This window comes from Periplaneta americana, chromosome 13 (genome assembly GCF_040183065.1).
Source record: "Periplaneta americana isolate PAMFEO1 chromosome 13, P.americana_PAMFEO1_priV1, whole genome shotgun sequence".
NCBI classification, from domain to species: domain Eukaryota; kingdom Metazoa; phylum Arthropoda; class Insecta; order Blattodea; family Blattidae; genus Periplaneta; species Periplaneta americana.
In genome coordinates, this window is record NC_091129.1 from 126,360,522 (window position 1) to 126,381,529 (window position 21,008).

The 21,008-nt window shown below is 37.3% G+C and overlaps 3 protein-coding genes across 5 annotated transcripts in view; 1 reads left to right on the forward strand and 2 right to left on the reverse strand.

Annotated features, from left to right (window-relative positions):
* Positions 1-1,481, reverse strand: part of LOC138712390 (cytochrome b5-related protein-like) — a 58,783-nt gene extending 57,302 nt beyond the window's left edge. Inside the window, exon 1 of the mRNA XM_069844091.1 lies at positions 1,358-1,481. The gene's annotated coding sequence lies outside the window, so the exon portion shown is untranslated. The remainder of the gene's footprint in view (positions 1-1,357) is intronic.
* Positions 1-21,008, forward strand: part of LOC138712398 (sodium-coupled neutral amino acid transporter 7-like) — a 216,576-nt gene that overhangs the window by 165,020 nt on the left and 30,548 nt on the right. The window contains exon 6 of one of the 2 annotated variants that reach the window (XM_069844164.1): positions 5,325-7,092. The exons of the other annotated variant lie outside the window; for it this stretch is intronic. Within the exon in view, the coding sequence (XP_069700265.1) occupies positions 5,325-5,433 (109 nt within the window). The 3' untranslated portion in view covers positions 5,434-7,092. Of the gene's footprint in view, positions 1-5,324; positions 7,093-21,008 lie in introns of those variants that run through there. 2 annotated transcript variants of the gene reach the window in all.
* On the reverse strand, positions 6,731-20,910 carry LOC138712402 (26S proteasome non-ATPase regulatory subunit 10-like). 2 transcript variants are annotated; one of them, XM_069844168.1, is made up of 5 exons: positions 20,754-20,910; positions 17,013-17,061; positions 13,650-13,772; positions 9,241-9,839; positions 6,731-7,277 (listed from the first exon to the last, which is right to left on the reverse strand). In XM_069844168.1, the coding sequence occupies exons 3-4, from the start codon at positions 13,770-13,772 to the stop codon at positions 9,243-9,245; spliced, it is 720 nt and encodes a 239-aa protein (XP_069700269.1). In that variant the 5' UTR covers positions 17,013-17,061; positions 20,754-20,910; the 3' UTR covers positions 6,731-7,277; positions 9,241-9,242. The 2 variants fall into 2 exon arrangements, with proteins under 2 accessions (XP_069700269.1, XP_069700270.1); XM_069844169.1 differs by having other exon boundaries at positions 16,999-17,061.

A 21,008-nucleotide genomic window follows, 5' to 3' on the forward strand; every position in this document is an offset into this window, starting at 1 on the left:
TCCAGCAGAAGTATGTTGCCAGTGTAGTTTAACAACTTATCTGAAAAACCCATTCATTGTGTCCTGGGCGGAGCTAAAAGCGAACCTAAGTTACAGGCATCCTTATCGAGTTGCATGATTATGTCTGGCAAGTAGTGTGTTGAATTTTCCCGATCGCATATATACAGAGTGTAAGGGGTATATACGACGCTTTATCAACATCTAAGGTTATTTAGCGTCTGAATGTGATGAAGGTGATAATGCCGGTGAAATGAGTCTGGGGTCCAACACCGAAAGTTACCCAGCATTTGCTCATATTGGGTTGAGGGAAAACCCTGGAAAAAAACCCCAACCTGGTAACTTGCTCCGACCGGGAATCGAACCCGGGCCACCTGGTTTCGCGGCCAGACGCGCTGACCGTTACTCCACAGATGTGGACTAAGGGGTATAAATGCCATTATTTTAACTGATGATTGTTCACGTCATAAGAAAAAATGTCCTCACAATTTTTTTCTAATTGCAATATTTAACTAATTGAGGACCTTTTTGCAAGACTTGCTAACTGAAAAAACTAAATTTTACAGGAGAGACAAAATACTGTAGTAAGCAAAATTTTGCTATAACTCTCACATAGCAGAAAGCAAGTTTTGGAAAAACGATCACACTTTGACACACTACAATGAAGAGAAATAGTCAAATTTTACTAAGACGCCTTTAACATCATGTAGAGGCCTGCCTTATGTTAACGAATTCATCAAAATCTCAATTTTGCCAATTTTGCAGTTAGCAAGTTATGCAAAATCGGTCCTCAATTATTAAAGTTTACAATATTTGGCGTTTGGCAACGTTGCTGGATGGAGAGGAGGGGGTTCAAAATTACACAGTATAGCTCAAGCGGATACAGACATACCGGTACAAAACAGATGCTCTGTTCTAATGCAGGGGCGAACCAGAACAAATGTTGTTTACATAAAACGAACAGCAAATATAAACTTTCAGTCTCATTAATAGAACATTATGATAAATTTCCGTTTCATTTAACAATATTGGCAATATTGGTCCATTTTTTATTGTACGTCTAAAAAATTAACAATAATGGTTTACTGCACAAAATCACACGAACTTTTTTTTTATAATGCAACATTTTAATTCCTCCCGCCTCCATAAAGCAGCACCATTTTTAAAGAAATTTCTGTTTGTATGATCTAAGTATGTGCAGAAAGATTAAGCTTGACAGACTATTCTCCAACTGTCCTATTGTTTTTTTAAAGACATGCAATCAAAAAGATGATTGGAAAGTAATGACCTCTCCTGCCAGTTACAAATCTGAATCTATATTCGTTAGTGGAAGAATTTAAAAATTATAATATACACGTACCTTTTAGTTTTGAGAAATTCTGACTGGAGAACTGGTATTGTTATTTGTTATATGTACACAGCACGAGCGTCAGATGCGGTTCACATGATTCCTTCCATATGAGCGACGAGATCAATCACAGCATCACTGTACTGTACAAATCGCTTCAGAGATAAGAGAATTCAAAGTCCCACTCTAACCCAATTATAGACTTCCGTCCGTCAAGAAAAAACTTCTTCTAACGGTACTTTATCTTTACACTAGAAGTAAAAATGGTGACCGAGAAGATCAACTCTGACAAATATCATTTTATTAATATTATAGGCAAGTCCACATCGCTCGCGCACGGTTTCGATTTCCGCTTGGTTTTTTTACCTGTTGGGCTTTTTCCGAGGTTTCCCCAACTGGCGAATCCTTGACCTCATCTCACTGTGACCAATTCCATTGACGCTAAATAACCGAGTAATTTATACAGCGTCGTTAAATGATAATCCAAAAAAGTCCACAACATTTCTTTACCAATTTAATTTATTTACGAGACTTCTGGTTAAATTGTCCAGTACACTTCTTTCACAACATCTCTAAAGTGGACCTAATCACGTCTGAACAGTAGTTCGTAGGACACTGAAGATGACGCCGCACCAGCGTTGAAACGGGAACCTGTCTGTCTCAGGTACAGTAGTGGCAAAACAAAAGCCGGACCGACCCTTGTAGCTGATTTCAGAGCCTTGTTCACTCCAGAGCACGATAGACTGAAAACTAAGACTTTCGTAGTTAGAATCCTACCTGGGAAAGAAACTTTTTTTTTGTTCTTTATTCAAATTTATTCCCAATACTTTTCAATTGCAGCGATATTTTACTACTTATAACTTATTATTCCCAGAACATGAATTTTACCAGCAATCGAAAAGTATTGGAAATAAATTTGAATAAGGAACAAAAAAAGTTTCCTTCCCAGGCAGGATTCGAACCACGAAAGTCTTAAGGCTCATTCACAATGAAAATTAAACATAACGTAAACTTTAACTTAAAAATGTAAACGTTATGGCAAAATCAAGAACATTCACGATGGGAACATAAACATAACTGCAAAGATACTTGGTAACCATGGAAACATAACAACGACGCCATTTCCTCATATTCTGTCGTATACATCAGCGCTCCACGATTGTGTACTGTTTGCAAATCACGTAAACATAAGCATGAAAGTCTGGATTTTGCAGACTTTCATGTTAACGTCTAACGGCAATGTTTATGTCAATGTTCTTGTGAATCATTGTGAATGATTCCATTTGATAATCTGGCCACAAACTTCTGTGTTTATGTTACGGTTATGTTTAATTTTCATTGTGAATGGGCCTTTAGTTACCAGTCTATCGTGCTCTGGAGTGAACAAGGCTCTGAAATCAGTTACAAGGGTCGGTCCGTTTTTTTTTTTTTTTTGCCATTACTGTACATAACCTGTTTAAATTATAACAATTTTAACGGTTCAACTAATATAGTTTCAAATTTTAAACAAGTGTTAAGAAACAACGAAAGAAGTAGGCTATCGGACCTATTACGATAGATAACACAGTAAATGGTGCGTACATTTCAAAGTTGATTATTCTTGTACGTTTCATAGCTGGGTTTTCTTAAGCTATCTAAAGTTATGGTTGAAACATTAGCCTACTTATTTTATCATAAAATGTAGTAGTTAAGCACAGAAAAAACATTAGTGGTTAAAGAACGAAAATGTTACATTGCGGTCGCGTTATGAGAAGCAATAGCTACTTTTTTCTTTTATTATTTTTTTCCCGAAGATCCGTCCTCTATTCAGTCCCGATACACTACAGACTTAACAGTTGTGGCAGAGTGTCCCACTTTACTGCAAGCTTTGTTCTTCGGAACACTGCGGCCTCACGTGAGTTATCATCAAAGCTCGGAACTTGGGGACTTGAGTCTTTGCACGTGACTAAGCGACCGGACTTCAATGTCAACATACTCCCGCTTCCAGCACGGAGGTACTGTCAGGTCTGCTACAAAAGTGGTTTCTGGCTCCGACAACATATTGATAATATTATGGTAGGTTGAAACACGTAATTTCATAGCATATATATAATAAAAATAAACATGAGAAATATATCAAATTTACTGTTCTGCTGTGTACATTTTATTACAGTGTATGACTACGTACATTCGAAGATTTTTCGGTATTAGACTTAAAATACTGAATTTTTTCACTGTTACTGTTTTCTGTTCGATTTTCAGCAGTTGCTAACTGATCTCGTATCTGAGAAAGATAAGTATATCCTACATTTTTCTCGAAAATAGTTTTCAATTAGTGTGTCACTACTAGGGCAAGCCCCTCTACGTCTCGATCCATGGCTATGGACAGACTTTTCTACAATTTAAGGGACTACAATGCCTTTCAATGAATTCCGTTTCTAGCCTCTAGTTTGTGTGAGGCACAACTTACAAAATATAAACTCTCCATTCGAAAAAAATAATGTATCTCTTCCAAATTCTCCACGAAATTCTGTATCTTAAATTTAAAACAAAATGTATTTTCAAACTTCTGTAATACCCATTCGAAATAACACGTATTTTCTATTTCCTCAAACAGACCTTTAATTCTCTGAATGTCATTGGGTTCGACATAACAGTTTCTTCGTCCGTCTTCCTGTCATCCGATGTGACCACTTTCTTAGTATACACACGACTGTCCCTGAGCACTTGCAGCGTGAGCTTTGTGTACGTTGTACCTGTAACCTTACTCATGCACACGACACACAAGTCCCCAAGTTCCGAGCTTTGGTTATCATCTAGAGCAGCGTTTCTCAAATTTCTTTGAAGTGGGGACCACTTTTTTTAAAGTCGGAACAGTTCCGCGGACTACCTTACTGTTTTTCCCTTCGAAAGCAAATTTATCATTTTTGTAGCATATTTATACTTACAGTTTAAAGTAGAATTAATTAATTAATTGTAATACTTTTGTAATTATATTTTTGTAGTCAACATGTAACTTATAACAAATTCTGTGCATTGTTGATTCATCGCTTGCATGCTAGCAGTTAGTTGTTTGTAAGCCTTCTTATGTGGTGCACGCTAGTAGTTGTTCATGTCTCTGTTAAATAGTGTCCATTATAAATAATGGAAAACTGGCTTTGATCCGGACCTTTGAAAAGAAAGGAACATGATGATACGCTTCATTTAGGCAGTGCTAATAGTTCAGAAGCTGTGTGTGAAGAAATATATTAATTATAGTGCCATTAAAGAAATAGCTAGTCCTAGTGGTAGCTATTCAAAGAAAAAATATTATCGTAAATATGACAAGAGTTATTTGGAACTTGGATTTACTTGGTGTGACAATGAGAGTGAACCAAACCTCAGTGCGTTTTTTGTTACGAAGTGCTTTCAAACGAGTGTATGAAACCCGCGAAATTGAAATGGCACTTAGAAACGAATCACGCAAGTGTACAAAGTAAACCTGTCGGATTTTAAAATAGGCGGAGTCTAAAATTTCTTATATCGTCATCTGGAAAACAAATTAAAAATTAATGCAGAAACATGCCCGAATTTCAACAAGTAAAGATGCAATTTGGCACATTCTATTATTGGTTACGACGTACAGTGCGTGCCCATTTCAATGTGCATACTGGGTGTCGACAAAACTATTAAGAAAGTCATCAATACAGGAAAAGGTTCGGTACTTTGGTCCTCTGTTATGAATTCGGGTGGTCCCTGACTGGGTTACAGGCTCGGCACCAGATATGCAGGGAAAAGATAGCGAGAAACGCCATATTCATAGTGCTTTAAATCCCTCTTTTGTTGCTGATAGTAGAGTGGGAAGTGGGTAGACGGGTGGGGTAAGAAATTTCATAAAATATTAGTACTGGGAGAAAAAGTGAAAGGTGATTGCTATGTGTCATTTCCAAACTCTGAGATTTTAAGCTGTAGTGTGATACGCAATTCGTTTGAATTTTATTTTTTCTTGTATTTTTTGAAGGACCACAAGGGCAGAACTCGAGGACCACAGGTGGTCCGCGGACCATAGTTTGAGAAACGCTGATCTAGAGCAGTGGTCGTCAGCACTCGCTGAAATGGGTGAAGGGTAAGCGGAACAACGTGTTGTGCACCGTCGTGCAGCAGGAATAGGTAGAGAGCATACCCGCCAGCAGCTACGAATGCACCATAGTGCAGTGTTTTCTCAGCGGCTAAGATACGCTAGCCCGAGAGTGCACTGTGCTGATGACCGCTGATATAGAAACAACTGAAGTATCAATAGAGACGATTCACAGAAGATTCTAACAGCAAACCAGAAGACTGATAGAGCAAAAAGGAGTTGGACAGTATATCTTATCTGGATCTCTCTCATTCAAAGACGGGGTTATTTTACCTTTATCTCTTCAGCACAATTATTTCCAAGATTTAAAATATTAATGATTCATTTCTAGCTCATGTTCTGCTTAGAATAGTTGCTCTAGAGTTCCTTATTGCGTCCTCCACTTCTTCCTATTGACTAATATTCGAATTCGTGTTTGATAAAACGACGACGGTCAATTGTTTTAAAAATGCTTCAGTCACAAAATCAGGTCTGAAATCGCAACATGCCTTAAGTTCAATGGCTACACTACCTATGATGAAGTCCTGGAATAGCGGATACTGGAAGTCATCGGCGTATTGATATTATAACATTTAAACCTGGAGAGACAAAAGGTTATATTCTGGATCCGACCATCAGATTCGAGACGCATCAGAATCAACCTGAGGAGATTAATATAGAGAAAAGAACAATTTATGAACCCACTATACCTTATTACAAAACATCATATAAACTCAGGGATATAGAAGTAATCGGATTAATGGTGGGCGCTAGAGGGACCATAACAAAACAATATGTCATTCTGTCATAAATTTGGAGTCCCAACAACAACAATTGAGGAAATTTCTACTATAGCTTTGCTTTGAAGGTTCTCTGCAGATTTTACGGCGACATTTGTATTTCAATTCAAATTACAGTTGAATTTTCTCAGTCAATTTTTTTTATCTGTATTTTTATAAATTTTCATTATGTGAAATATTATCTACTGCAAATTTTAGTTCCTTGTAAACAAATTTCTTGTAAGACATTTTTAATGCCATTTTAAATGTTACTGTTTAACATTCTTTGTCTTTGGCAACCTCACCAAGTTGAGGAAGATTGAATTATATATTATATTATAGCACCTGTTGCTTTTTAGCACTTAAACACTGGAAATATGTATTTAACTACATATCTTATTTTTCTCACACTTGTGTCCTCGTAGTAGCCTATATCTAAGACTGATAGCGCACAAATATTCTTTCCTGTAGAAAATCTAATCTTCAACATTGCATAAAAGGAGGAATATAACATAAATAAATACATTAAAATACAGTAGAGCTCTCAGTGTATTTATTACAAAGTTATACAATAATTTAGAAGCAATTGTCGGCGTTATAATATTTATCGAAGTAAATAATTTAACTGCATTAATGTTTATTTAAAATTGTGAATAATATTCAGTACTAAATTTATAATTCAAAATTATGTTTATCATTTGTGTACTTAAAGAAAGAGATTCTAAATTAAAATTATTTCCGGTTATATTACTTTTTCTTAGATTGTTTCAGATTATACTATTCTTCTTTCAAGTTGAATAAAATGTCGTTGAATTGAGAGACATTGCATTATACACAGTTTAAGTAATCCGTCATTTGCACCAGATTAAATAAAATCATTTAAGTGACACAGTGCTGTAGCAGTAATAAATTAAATCTTCACGAGTTTATTAGTTACGTATCGGTAACGGAATCACTTGGCACTCTTCAGTTCACCAGGAAATGCTTCTCGCACGCTTCGTTAGCAGGAACGCCTTCATGGAATGTTTAGGTGAGCTTGGTGTAACTCTCCTCCGGGAACTGGTCTGAAGAATATAATCTGAAACACAATATCTCTGTTAGTAATTCATGTAGGCTACTATATAACAGATATACTGAATTTAAATCCCGTATAAAATTAGTAAGGCCCCTGCTTTTATTTGTGGCTAACGTACGTCCTTTCTATCCGAGCGGTATGTGGTTCGATTCCCGGCATGGGCAGTCAAAGAATTGGGTCTTTGGTCCCTTGTTATGTGTTGTCCTCTGTTTATCAATGGTGGTCATGTGCCACGCTGACCACAGACCAGGGAGGCTCGTAATGCGTAAAGTGGATCGGGGGAAGATGCCTGACTTTTTTTTTATTGAAAATTTGAGATACTGTTCATTTAGTTTTGAATTTCATATTGAAATATCAGTCTGGAAGGTATTTTGAAACTATATTTTTGGTACAAAACAGAAAACATTAATTACTTGTTTATAGATATAGGTTTTCTTCTTGCCTGCACTGTAGGCATCTTTCCCCGATAGTCGGGTAAGATGGCAAATGCAATTAACACATTTACTGATATATGTATTTTACCTGAACTTGGTTTGATACATATATATAACAAAATTGAGTTAATCTAAAGCTCATGGACACTTTCTCACTCGTTTATCACTACTTAGCAACACAGTCATTGCACATATTTTATTGCCATGTGCAAGACTCGTGAAATCACTTCTTGCATACAATGAATTCAATCCAGTACATTTTTTGTCATCATTCTTTTTTTAGGCGGCGTTTAAGGATACGGTAAGGAATCCCATATGCTTGCGATGCTCTAAAACAGTTCATACCCTCTGTTATAACATGTGTCATCGCAAGTTGAAGACTGTCCTCAATCCACTGACTTCTATCAGAGGATTTTACATAATGTTTACACATTCCCTGCAATAAAACAAACAAATAAAACTCTTGCAACAAGTTGTCATATTACTCCGAAAAAAAGTGATCTTCCCCAAGTACCGGGTTAAGATGCCTAGTGCTGTGACGAAACCTAAGATGGCGGAACAAGGTCGTTGGTTGTTATACAAACTTTAGAACCTTTACTACAATATCCATTACAAAGGTTTGACATTTATTACGAATTCAAGGATGTATTAAAATTGTAACATACCTTTTCAATTATTTTATAGCAGAAAAATGAGCTGTTTTCTTGCTTTTCTTCTTTTCACAACAAGGACACGTGGCAAAATGAGTTAGCTTCCACTCTAGTCATTCTACAGACATTCATCTGTCTCAGTGATCATGAAGACATGCGCATGGCGTTCTCTCTTGGAAGAATGTGAAACTACAAAGAAATAAGCATCTTCCCCCTATAGTCATCTCCCCCCGATTCACTCTACCTATACTCTACCGCTGGTGATCCAAAGATGTACTGTATCTCCTACGTCGCATTGGATTGTAAGTCGGTATCGAAAGAGGAAATAAACAATATAAAGAATAAAGGGATTATATTTCATTTGTGTACAGAGTGAAATCACTAAGACTATCAGTAATAAGAGTGGCATTGGAAATTACTGAAATAGGTACTTAACTAGCTGTGTTGAGTGAATTTGTGCGTAACGAATTGCATGCATATAATAATTTAATGTTCAATTTATGAATGGAATCAGATAGTTTACGTTTTCTGTTATATCATGTGTTGTTTGTAATGCTGAAATCTAAAATTTATCTATCTTTTTGACATCAAATACACAGTTTATGAGAATGCAAGTCGAAATCAATGTAGCAAGTTCTTGACCGCATTGAGGTATAAATCATATTCGTATAATTTTAAATACATAAATACAGATCTTATATTTTATCTCTGCCTCTGTGCAACGTCACATTTGCGGGGGGAGGAAAGGAGACGTCAGAAAGTTTGTAATGATTTTAATACTCTGGCGCATGACTAAGAAAAGCCAATTGAAATTTAACGGTTACTGACCGGCAGAGGTAAAATGTAAGATCTGTACGAGTATTTCTAGTAAATTCGACATACCTTCATTGTTGACTGTCCATCCAGTTGGCGATGTCCTTGTTCCTGGATGCTGCGGCCCGCGGTGTTTGTCCGAATATATTCTTAGCAGTGAGGTCTGAGCCCTTCTCCACCAGCAGCTGCACCACGTCCAGATGATTGCGAAGTGCAGCTATGTGCAGCGCCGTGTTCAGGTCCCTGTCCCTCGTATTGACCTCCGCCCCCCGCTCGATCAGCAATCGACAGATCTCCAAATGGCCTTTCTGCGCCGCTATGTGCAAGGGAGTCTTGTTAAATTTGTTTTTGGCGTTCACATTAGCCCCTGCATCCAACAGCAGCGTTGCTATGTCCAAGTAGTTTTTCCCAGCAGCCGCAAGTAAGGGCGACAATCCGGCTAGGGAATCGTACGTGTTCACGTTTGCCCCGGACTCGATGAGAAATCGACACATGTCCAGATGGCCGTGCGCCGCAGCCGCCTGGATCGGCGTGAAGCCGCCGGCTACAGAGCCAGAAGCGTTTATTCCGGCGCTTATAAGACAGCGAGCAACAGTCATGTTGCCATACGTGGCTGCCTCGAATAGCCTGTACACCCTTTCTGTTGTGTTCAAGTACGAGGCACAGATCTGAAACAAGGATATATAGCCTTAGTGAAATTACAGTCCAGAGAAAGAACATACGAGGGCTATTCATAAAGTAACTTCCGTTTATTTTTTACAAACTTGTGAATGACGTTACAGAATTGGGTTACAATACGTTTGAAAGTATACACTCTAATTTATTTTTCCACATAGTTTCCAGTCACATTGAGACACTTGTAGCGTTTGACGAGCTTTGAAATTCCGCAATCGTAGAATTCGGCCGCCTGCGACTGAAGCCAACCTACGACCCTGGTTTTCAACTCTTCGTCATCGTCAAAGCGCTTCGAGCCAAGCCACGTCTTCATGTGCATGAAGAGATGGTAGTCGCTAGGCGCAAAATGTGATGCTTTTCTCGATCAGATTGTGACAGGAGATGAGACTTGGGTGCGGTATGTGAATGCAGAAACAAAGCTTCAATCAATGCAGTGAGGCCATACTCACTCGCCGAAAAAAACCCACAAAGTGTCGCCAAACACTTTCCACGTCGAAACTCATGGCAACTGTCTTCTGGGACACAAAAGGAATTTTGCTAGTGGAGTTCTTGGAGAGGAATGCCACAATTAACGCTGAGCGTTACTGTAACACATTAACAAACTTAAAAGGGCCATTCAAAACAAACGTCGTGGCATGTTGAACCCTGGGGTGATTTTCCTGCATGACAACGCCCGGCCGCATACAGCGCGTCGTACTGCGACCAAACTGCAAGAGTTCAACTGGAAATTATTGGATCATCCTCCCTGTAGCCCAGATTTTGCGCCTAGCGATTACCATCTCTTCATGCACATGAAGACGTGGCTTGGCTCGAAGCGCTTTGACAATGACGAAGAGTTGAAAACCAGGGTCGTAGGTTGGCTTCAGTCGCAGGAGGCCGAATTCTATGATTGCGGAATTTCAAAGCTCGTCAAACGCTACGACAAGTGTCTCAATGTAACTGGAAACTATGTGGAAAAATAAATTAGACTGTATACTGTACTTTCAAACGTATTGTAACCCAATCCTGTAACGTCATTCACAGGTTTGTAAAAAATAAACGGAAGTTACTTTATGAATAGCCCTCGTAGTTGGATGAGCTATCCAACCTATGTTCAACCCCTGACTATACTTGTTTTTTTTGAAAGATGGGACATAATAGGAGCGTTGCGATCGGAAAAACAACTGAATGTCACATAGCGTGGTAGGTCTGTTGCTATGGTAACAACGGTTGAGTTGCCAAACTTATCTTTCCCACGTGACCAGTGCTTAACAGCTCTCTTGGTGACATTTATTGTGCACACAAGTTAGCATTGGTACGTTTCGTCTTTGATTCTCTATCGATTTTTGTATTGTTTTCTTACCTTCGCGTCAATTGTCAATGAATGTTTTAACGTCAGCCATCTTAACAACAATTGCTAGCTTCCATCAGCTGACAGCGTGGTAGTCCATATTGGCACTGTAGTTCCAAGTTCGGCCGCTTAACTGTCATGTCCCATCTTTCAAAAAAACAAGTATAGTAATTGCCTTCGAATAATAGTCTAAACAATACATTCCACAGCTAAACGTACCCTCAGCTGCTTGGAAAGGTAGAGTCTATTGAAAATAACCAGAATATTCATTGTAACATTAAGAAAAGTCTGTAAACAATAGGCTTTGGGACGCAGCAGGAACCTAGTTTGTCCAAAATATAATAGTTTATGTCAAATTAATGACACTTTGGAGGTAGTAATACATCACTTACTTACGACTTTTAGAGAACCCGAAAGTTCATTGCCGCCCCCACATAAGCCCGTCATCGGTCCCTATCCTGAGCAAAATTAATCTAGTTTCTATCATCATATCCCACCTTCCTCAAATCATTTTAATATTGTCGTCCCATCTGCGTTTCGGCCTCCTCAAAGGTATTTTTCCCTTCGGCCTCCCAAGTAATACTCTATATGCATTTCTGGATTCGCCCATACGTGCTAACCTACATACATGTACTGTGGGTCCCTATCACCACGGCATGGCGCGTTCTCAGGTTGCAGATAGAGGAGACGGCCTCCAGTTATGGAGAATAGCTGCGAATATATTGAATAAGCAGTCGCGGACAGCCGATAAGGGGTGGTCCTCCAGCTCGGGGGTTGGGCGAAGGACTAACAAGTCATCACCGTAAAAAATACAGCTTGTTACGAAACCTCAACATAAGCCTCGGTAGTAATACATGCAAAAGTTTATTATTTGCAGTCCACTTATATATTTTCTCTGGATTAAAGATAGTAGAGGATATACTGGGTGTTCAGTTCAAAGTGTGTCATGGCTCGCTGTATGCCGTCATGTGGCTAGCCGATGAGCCTAGAGAATTCAATCTTCCTACACTTCCGCAGAGGTGTATAACCTATGAGACAGAAAGGTTGCCTAGCAAGTACGGCGTTCATTCTGAAGAGTACGTACCGATACGTACGGTAACGCCGGTAGTGGCAGGAATGTGAACTGTTTGGAAATACGTACTGTCGGGATATGGAGAGAGGGTTAAGACGATTTCTTACGTATTTGTTGACATTAACTTCGACGGTCAACATGGACACGGAGCATTTGATTTGTGTTGTGGAATGTTACCGTACGCAACCGATGATAACAAATACCCTGCGTACGACTTGCCGGCGCAAAACACAATTCGAAAGAGGTTATGGTAGCACACAGACCGTACAGACCGCCATCTGTTGCTACGACGTTCAAGTTATACCGTACACGTTCTCAAGTTCAGATTGAAGAACGCCTTAAATAATAGGCAACTTCTCTAACATATAAGCTGAAACTCGCTTCAAATCGGTGACCCAACAACAGTGACGTCATGACATACTTTGAAATGAACACCCAGTATATGTGACTAGATAGACTAAGGCAAATAGCGATATCCCTATAGTGGTACAGCCAATAATTTCGTGAGCCATGCTTGTAATGTTTTCTTCTTCCTCTGTAAGGGTGTAAACTGCTACTAAACACTCACTTAGGCAATGGTCCATTGTGCATCCCATAAACTGAAAGTCAACCCAGAAGACTGCAGTGCGATGCTGCTGGGTTTTACTTCCTAAATTCTTCGGGAGACAAGATATGTTTCCCGGGATATCGACGCCTGCTGTGGCTTAGATTTGGACAATGCAGCAAAATGTGAGATAATGACTCAACATCCAACCCATATTTTCTACAATTGAGTCATCAGTGAGGCCTATTATATACTTATTTAGATGGCAGTGTCCGGTCAGAAGTACAATTATCCAACTTAAGGTTCTCTCTTTTCCAAAGCCAGGAATTGTTTGGTTAAGTTAGGTTTTGGTTCTACACTAACGAGTTTATGATTGTAATGGCATGGATGTCGTAGGCCTACTTTATGTGCATTCACCGTGAAAGAAATCTATATTAATACGATGCTTTTCTTCCTGCGCTGGTACAATAATTGATGGAAAAAGTCCTGAAAACCTGAGCATCTGAGCCCACGAATCTGGTTATTCACAGGATAGAAACACGAAGAAAATCGCATACGTTAATTGAAAAGAGTATACAGAGGATATAGCAATAAATATTAAATGAACTAACACACTACTGACGTTGAATATCTCTGAGAACCTACATTACAATTAATGAAATATAGTTAATAAAATGTAAGACTATTAAAACACAAAAAATATTTCAAAAGCGCAATAAATACAAGTGAGTCGAAATGGTACGTTGTAGCATAAAGTTGTAAAAATAGTAAAACACTAATAACGTTTCGCATGCATTAAACAAATTTCACCAATTAGGCACGTTATGCACATGTTTCAACTCGTTTCTTAATTTTACCTCGTCTGTGACCTGATTCTCTTCCTGTGGCACTCCACAATGATACTGTAACGTGAATAGCAGCAGCAGAAACACAAGCGTGGCCGACCTAGTCTTCACGCGGACTTTCGTTAGAAACGTCATCTGCAAAAAAAATGGTAATTTACAAATTAAAATCAAATACAAAATGTGCAAAAGCACTGAAACTTAACCTTCACTCCTCGATTCGTAAACATCTTTTTACGTTAACTTACAGAACTCCTACGTATAGGAGATTGAAACACGGTATTGGATAATTCTCTTCCATAGAATTAAAACTTCGTACCAAGAATATACAGCAAGATATTTACAGTTTACTTTCATTTTGAAGGAAGTCACAGTAAAGATTTATATCGTCCTTATAAATTCATTGTCCTTGATTGAATCAGAATTCCTCGAAACTGGGTTCTGATGGCGAGTAGGATAACCGCTACGTCATGGAGAAAGGCAATTTTGAGTAACGTCCACCCAATTTACTGTATTGAAATAAACGTAGCTCAGAGTCTTCAAATGTTAACTCCTCATTAAGGCTTCGGCCTTCATAATAACAGTTTCTTCTAAGTTTATGCAGTGAACAGTTCCTGGTTGCGGAAAAAAACACAGTACGAAGCGTGAAACACGTTTTTGCTTTAATGCAGTTGTCCTCAGTGGTTTCGCGGATACAATGGTAACCATTGAATTCAAGGTTCATGTGTTCAAACCTGGCAGAGGGCGTCGGATTTTTGACGGCGGTACTTATTGTCAGCATTGCTTCCTCTACGAAGGAAGTAGGCCTAAATATGTCGGCTCCATATTGTATATTTAGGGTCTATGGCACGTCAATGAAACATGTCCGTGATAGAGTACTCTATGCAAAATTTGTGGGCTATTTCTCTTTCGAAGATGAGTAACTTCTGCGGTCGTTAACCATGTGTAAAGTTATTCAATAAACTTTATTCTTTCATTTTTGTCTAGGTTTTCTTTAATGCTTAATCGCATTTAATTAAAGCATTCAAATGGATTGTCTGTGGTGAAGCACGGCAAACGATTGGACACAAAAATCATAATATGTAATTTATATTGACTTTGTTAGATTAAAAAAATGATATCAATGGTACTGGATGTAACATATTATGGATATTCATATTTCGCAAAAGTTGATTTTGATTCTTATACCTGTAGGTAGGTACGTAGTCTACAAATTGAAAGGAGAATAAATACGAGTAACATGAACCAACTAAGCTTTGATTAAAATTACTCCGTACTCCAGAGTTCTTTGTTTTGGGCGGGTCATCATGACAAACATTCACTGGCGTTCAAAGATACCTGAGCACTACTAATCGATAATGATCAATAATTTGTTCATGTAAATGTGGCTTCTTTAGTTATTACTTTCATGAATAGATGGCGAAGATAACAGTCAGTGTCGCCAATAGTACACTACCGGTCAAAAGTTTTCGATCATCTATCACAACTATGGATTTGTGGTTCAAACAGAGATTTCGTTTTGAATATTCTATCAGATCATAATGCTAGAGAGAGAAAATATTTATTTTATTTGTCTATTTAATTTTTCCGATGTGTTTGTACATTGAAATAAAGTATATAGTTGTTTTCATAGCTGATCGAAAACTTTTGACTGGTAGTATACATAAATATACCCTCATAAAATACAACATTTAATATTACTCTAATGATTGTAAAAAAAAAAAAAAAAAAAGCAATAGATTTAGCGGGAAACTGCTGGTACTGTCAATTATTAGAATAATCTATACTTAATCTACATCAAAATTTCCCCAAATACTTTTTCACCTATCCCAATAATAGGGTCACCTATTGAGAATTAGCGGAACTATTTCAAAGTTTGTCAATTTGTTATATTTTTGGTTCTGACTTTTCCCGTAGTTACAAAGTTCCCTTACTTATTTACTTACTTACTTACTTACTGGCTTAACCCGGAGGTTCATTGCCGCCCTCACATAAGCCCGCCATTGGTCCCTATCCTGAGCAAGATTAATCCAGTCTCAATCATCATATCCCACCTCCCTCAAATCCATTTTAATATTATCTTCCCATCTACGTCTCGGCCTCCCCAAAGGTCTTTTTTCCCGCCGGCCTCCCAACTAACACTCTATATGCATTTCTGGATTCGCCCATACGTGCTACATGCCCTGCAGAAAGTTCGCTTACACGATTAGAAAATTAGAAGCCAGATATCTTTGAACGCCAATGTACCTACATATCAATAAATCTGAAGCCATGACGTCATGCATCGTTACCAACTCTTATACTTACTTGCTGTTTGTTTCATTTGCATCCCATGACTTCCACTCGCGCCTTTATTTATGTACTTTTTACATACCTTCGCTTAGAGTTACGTGTTTCTGAGTGCCTTTTGAGAAGCTATAGTACCGAAGAAATCAGAGAAAAAGAGGAGTTGGCAGACCCGCTGAGAACCCTACGAAAGTTATAAAAATTATTATTGGATAAAGGATTTCAGAGGCAGATGCGTAAAATGATATGTTTTATGCGAAAATATTTGGAAAGGAACAGAAAAACAATGGTCCATCAATAGGCCTAATTGTTACTGCGCCATTACTAAAGTACTAGTGAAAAGTACCTATATTAAGATTGGAAGAACCAAGATTATTATTAAAACTAGAAAGTGAAAATTCCGGAAAGAAAAGACTGGCACATCCAGCCTGGAAACTACAGAAAAGAAAAGAAAAAAAGCTAATTAGAAATGTGGACTCCTCTGAATGCAATCCGTCGATACAAGAATTGAGAGTGTAGTTCTTTTTTATTATTATTTTTGTAGCAGCTGCATGGAAATTTATTCCTGTCCATAATTTATTAATTATAACTGAAATATCGTGTTCAAAATTAAATAAGCTCAAAATGAAAGTTCTTTCAGTAGACTGTAGTGTACAAATGTTTGTTCGTAATAACATCAGCTATGTGAAATGCACACAACTACACGTTAATATATTGTGCTTTACGATTGAGAAATGCTATTTTAAACTGTCAAGTATAGAGTAATTTAAATCAAGACATGACAGTCATAAGTAGCAGGAGTCAGTATGGAACAGGGCACCGCACACAAACATAAGACAACGGGTCATTTTAGTCCCTATGAGAGGAAAACAACAGTCCATTTCCCTAACGAGAGTATTCAGTAGGTCTATATATATATATACATACATATATATGTATATAGGCCTATATATTATATATTGCTAGATTTGTAGCTAGAAGCTCTACCGCTCGCGTCACAGAAGAGATTTTCCTTCATGTGTCTATTTGTTAAATTTCAGCTTACTGAAAGAAATGAAATAATGAAGTATTTACTTACTTTCAATTACTTACATTGGAAACACTTGATCTGACAACTGGCTTCTCTGTATATTTGTGCAACCTGTGGAAATTACAGTGCAATTAAAAGCTGAGTACAGGGTCTCTTCCAATGCATATAGGAAAATATTAGTAACACTTGCCTCTCATAATAATAATAATAATAATAATAATAATAATAATAATAATAATAATAATTTATTAATTTCCTTTCATTTAATATTCTCATGCGAAATTGGGTTAGGCCGTTACTATAAGTATAGGCTACACAAATTAATATAAATTTAAAAGCAAGGTAAAGTTTAAGAGGTAGATCAGATATTGGTAGATTGCTTGTAGTTTTGCGTTGAACGTTCAGCCAAGCAAGTAATCAGAGGAATTTCCAATTATAATCGCGACGCTGTTATTCCCGGCGTGACTCCTCCTCTTTGCTTACGCCTTAGGAAGTGAAGGCTCTATAAAGTCTAGGTAAGAAGTATCGTTCGCCATTTTTGTTCTTTCGTTCCCGAGCTACCTTACGAGGAATCTATTTGACACACCGTTAAACATTATCATGTCGTAGCTCCTATGATAATAAATCAAACGCACTGTAATTCAGCAAATAATTGACCGGCAAATAACGTCCTCGTGTGATTTCTGCGAACGCCATCGAAAGAGCCAAAATGGCGGACGACTATATTAAGTATTTATCGAGCCTTAGGAAATGCATAACTCGTCATCAGCGAATGATAAGACGCACACGTTTAAATGTAGCCGACCTGCAATGTGATTGGCTGCCGGAAATAAGAGCGACGGGACTATAGCACTGGTGCAGCGTATAAACAATTGAATGTTCTTTTCATATTTAAGTATAAAAATGTAGGGGTGCCATTTGAAATTTAAAATTGGGGGTGGCTGGAGGGTTGAGGTAAAATCTAACATGCAATTAACCCTGGTTTCAGACTTCCCCCTCAATATCTAAATTGACGTGTTTTTTTTTTGTTTAAATTGAATTCAATTTAAATAATTGGTTATTTAGACTGAGAAGTTTTGAAATGAAAGCCCTGTATATAGAATTTCGTTATGTTTTATTGTTTCATAGATGGCAACTATTTAAAATTCATAGTTTACTGATTATAAAATAATCGGGACGATAGTAATTAATGATTTAAAAGTGCCTCACAAAAACGCAAATAGGCTTACAGTATTTGAAAAACTGCCATCATTTTCGTTCTTGGCGTTATTTTTGTCATTTTCCCGTATCAATCTAAATTAGTTTAAACCATTGTTTCTTTCTCTTGTTGTTCTTTTGTTAATTTATTTGGCAGTTCTATTTCTTGTTCGCAGGGAATCGAATTTCCTTTTATTTTTTATTGTTAAGGTTTAAAATAATATTTTAAAACATCGTCGATATCTACGTTTCATGGAGGAGGCGAGCGATGTAGCGTAGTGGTTAAGGCGCTGCCTTTCAAGACGAAAGATCGCGAGTTCGATTTCCGATGAGGTCATGGTCTTTTCTCATTGATTTAACCCTTACGCTCGCACTAGGGCTGTGGAGTTCACTCCGCCACTTAACAGAAATTAATACCAAGGTGCTTTCTTGGGGGCAAAGGCGACCAGCACATAGGATTGATATTCTTACTCAGTGCCGACTTTCTCGTGAAACGGAAGCCTTAAAATCTCATTTTACTCACCCTTCGGAGCACCTATCGGGATATTAATGACTTTGCTTTACGTTTATTTTATATTCTATTTGTCTGTCGTCTGTCACACTTATGAAAAACTTCACTTGATTTATTCGGAGCTTGAATTTGTCTCTCATTCATTCTTCAAATTTCGCTCCCATGTAGCAGTTTTGGAATTGGCATACTTTTTTGTTATTTGATAAATCATGATTGTTATTGACTTAATTGGGATTGCAACTTACACAGGTATGATAGACTAATTATCTGGTTGGTTTCTTTTTCCGAGTTTTTCCTCAACCATGAAGTGAAAGTGAGGTAATCCCAAAGCGAATTTTAGAACTGATCTCGCGAAATACCATCTTACAATTAGCAATAATTTCACCGATACTAAATAATCGTGTAGTTGATACAGCGTCGTTAAATAACCGATTAAAACATGTAATCATACAATATGCGGAGTCCTCCGTATACAATGCCACCGGACGTATAAAAATATTGTCCACACCTGTGGAGTAACGGCTAGCGCGTCTGGCCACGAAACCAGGTGGCCCGGGTTCGATTCCCAGTTGGGGCAAGTTACCCGGTTGAGGTTTTTTCCGGGGTTTTCCCTCAACCCAATATGAGCAAATGCTGGGTAACTTTCGGTGCTGGACTCCGGACTCATTTCACCGGCATTATCACCTTCATCTCAGTCAGACGCTAAATAACCTAAGATGTTGATAAAGCGTCGTAAAATAACCTACTAAAATAAAAAAATAAAATATAAAAATATTGCCTCCAACCGTGCTTCCGTCTTACGTGCCGAAGTTCAAGAGCTTTCGTCGGGCGTTCCATGCATACAATTCATCTCAGTCTGTTGTAAGCTACTGAAGGGTTTACTCATTCGTGAGTAATACTAGTGTACGATAATGTTTTTTTTTTTTTAGAACATTGAAGGAATTGCTCGCTCGTACCAGTACGTAGTGTAGTGCATGTTATTGTGATTTTTTCTAATTGTTTGAGAATGGTATATAGTAGATTATAGCGAGTTTTTGTAGCTTTTTTTTTTTGTAAGTTATGGAAAAAGTGGGAAAAAATAAGATGAAAAGGTATTAAAAAATCCTGAACAATTTAAATATTGGATACATTAGAACAATTGGTGAGAAATTATCATGGCTAGTTAAATCACGTAACCTTTCAATGCTCAGACATGTCTGTTGGATTTCGACGCACATATTTGTATAAATTATTTATTGATATTTTATCACATTATATTTATATATCATGACGAAGAAGAAAAGCAATATGTATTAAAGAAAAAAACTTTTAATTTTTATTTTTACTAATAATACTTCTGGCATAATGTTATGGATTGTTATATAAAATATAACTGCATTTTTTATTTAAGGCAATGATAGATAATTCAGGTAAGCAGAACCTGATCAAGGTAGGCCACCCTTCTTGCTTGTTCTTCACACTATCATCATAGGCCTATGTAAATTATTACTAGTTAAGGAAATATTAAATATTTATACTAGTACGCATCTAATTAATTTCCATTTGTGTATCACTTAGACATGAAAACAAAAGTAAACAAAATGAAGATAAAATTTATGAAGCTTTTAAGAAATTAAAAACAGAAAATTATCGGTTTATACACATAGATAAAAGGGAACTAAGAAGTAATTAGCGTAGCGAAAAGTTTTGAATAACAATAACAATAGTTGGAGTAATATGTCAATTGGATTGAAGATGTACTGAAACAGATTTATGCTGCAGTTTCAATATTTTTGTGGAGTGGAGGGGACAAAAGTTTGTATGGGTCAATTTTAGGTGAGCACTCGTTATTGGAAAGTGCACTGCTGTTTTTCCCTCTATATCACTGCTTTATTATTATTATTATTATTATTATTATTATTATTATTATTATTATTATTATTATTATTATTATTATTATTATTATTATTATTATTACTACTACTGAAAACATAATTCGCAGAAGTGAAATAAACTAAAGAGAATATACGTTACGAAATTTAATCCAGCATATATCAATATATTCACCTAAATAACAAAAGAAGTTTGAGTGACAAATTTACATGAACACACATACCTGTAATTATGTCGAAATTACAAGAAACATGTGAGCACAGACACGGATCGTGGCGAACAGTTGTGCAAGGTTTATGCTGCTGGATTGCGAAGTGTAGGGTTGAAAAGATTTAAATATCACCAACAGCTCAATTGAGAAATAGGCGAACTCTGCAGGAAGAGGACAATAAACTGCAATTGGTAAATCACACAAGTGATTCGACCTTGTGTGAATATGATTGTCTTCTCGCAACTCATTACAATAAGAACTGGACAG

Bases quoted from the DNA above. Each gene is read 5' to 3' on its own strand.
- LOC138712402 (XM_069844168.1), bottom strand. From the start codon at position 13,772: ATGACGTTTCTAACGAAAGTCCGCGTGAAGACTAGGTCGGCCACGCTT. The intron at 9,840-13,649 runs GTAAAATTAAGA...TCCTTGTTTCAG, and splicing joins AGAATCAGGTCACAGACGAG to ATCTGTGCCTCGTACTTGAA.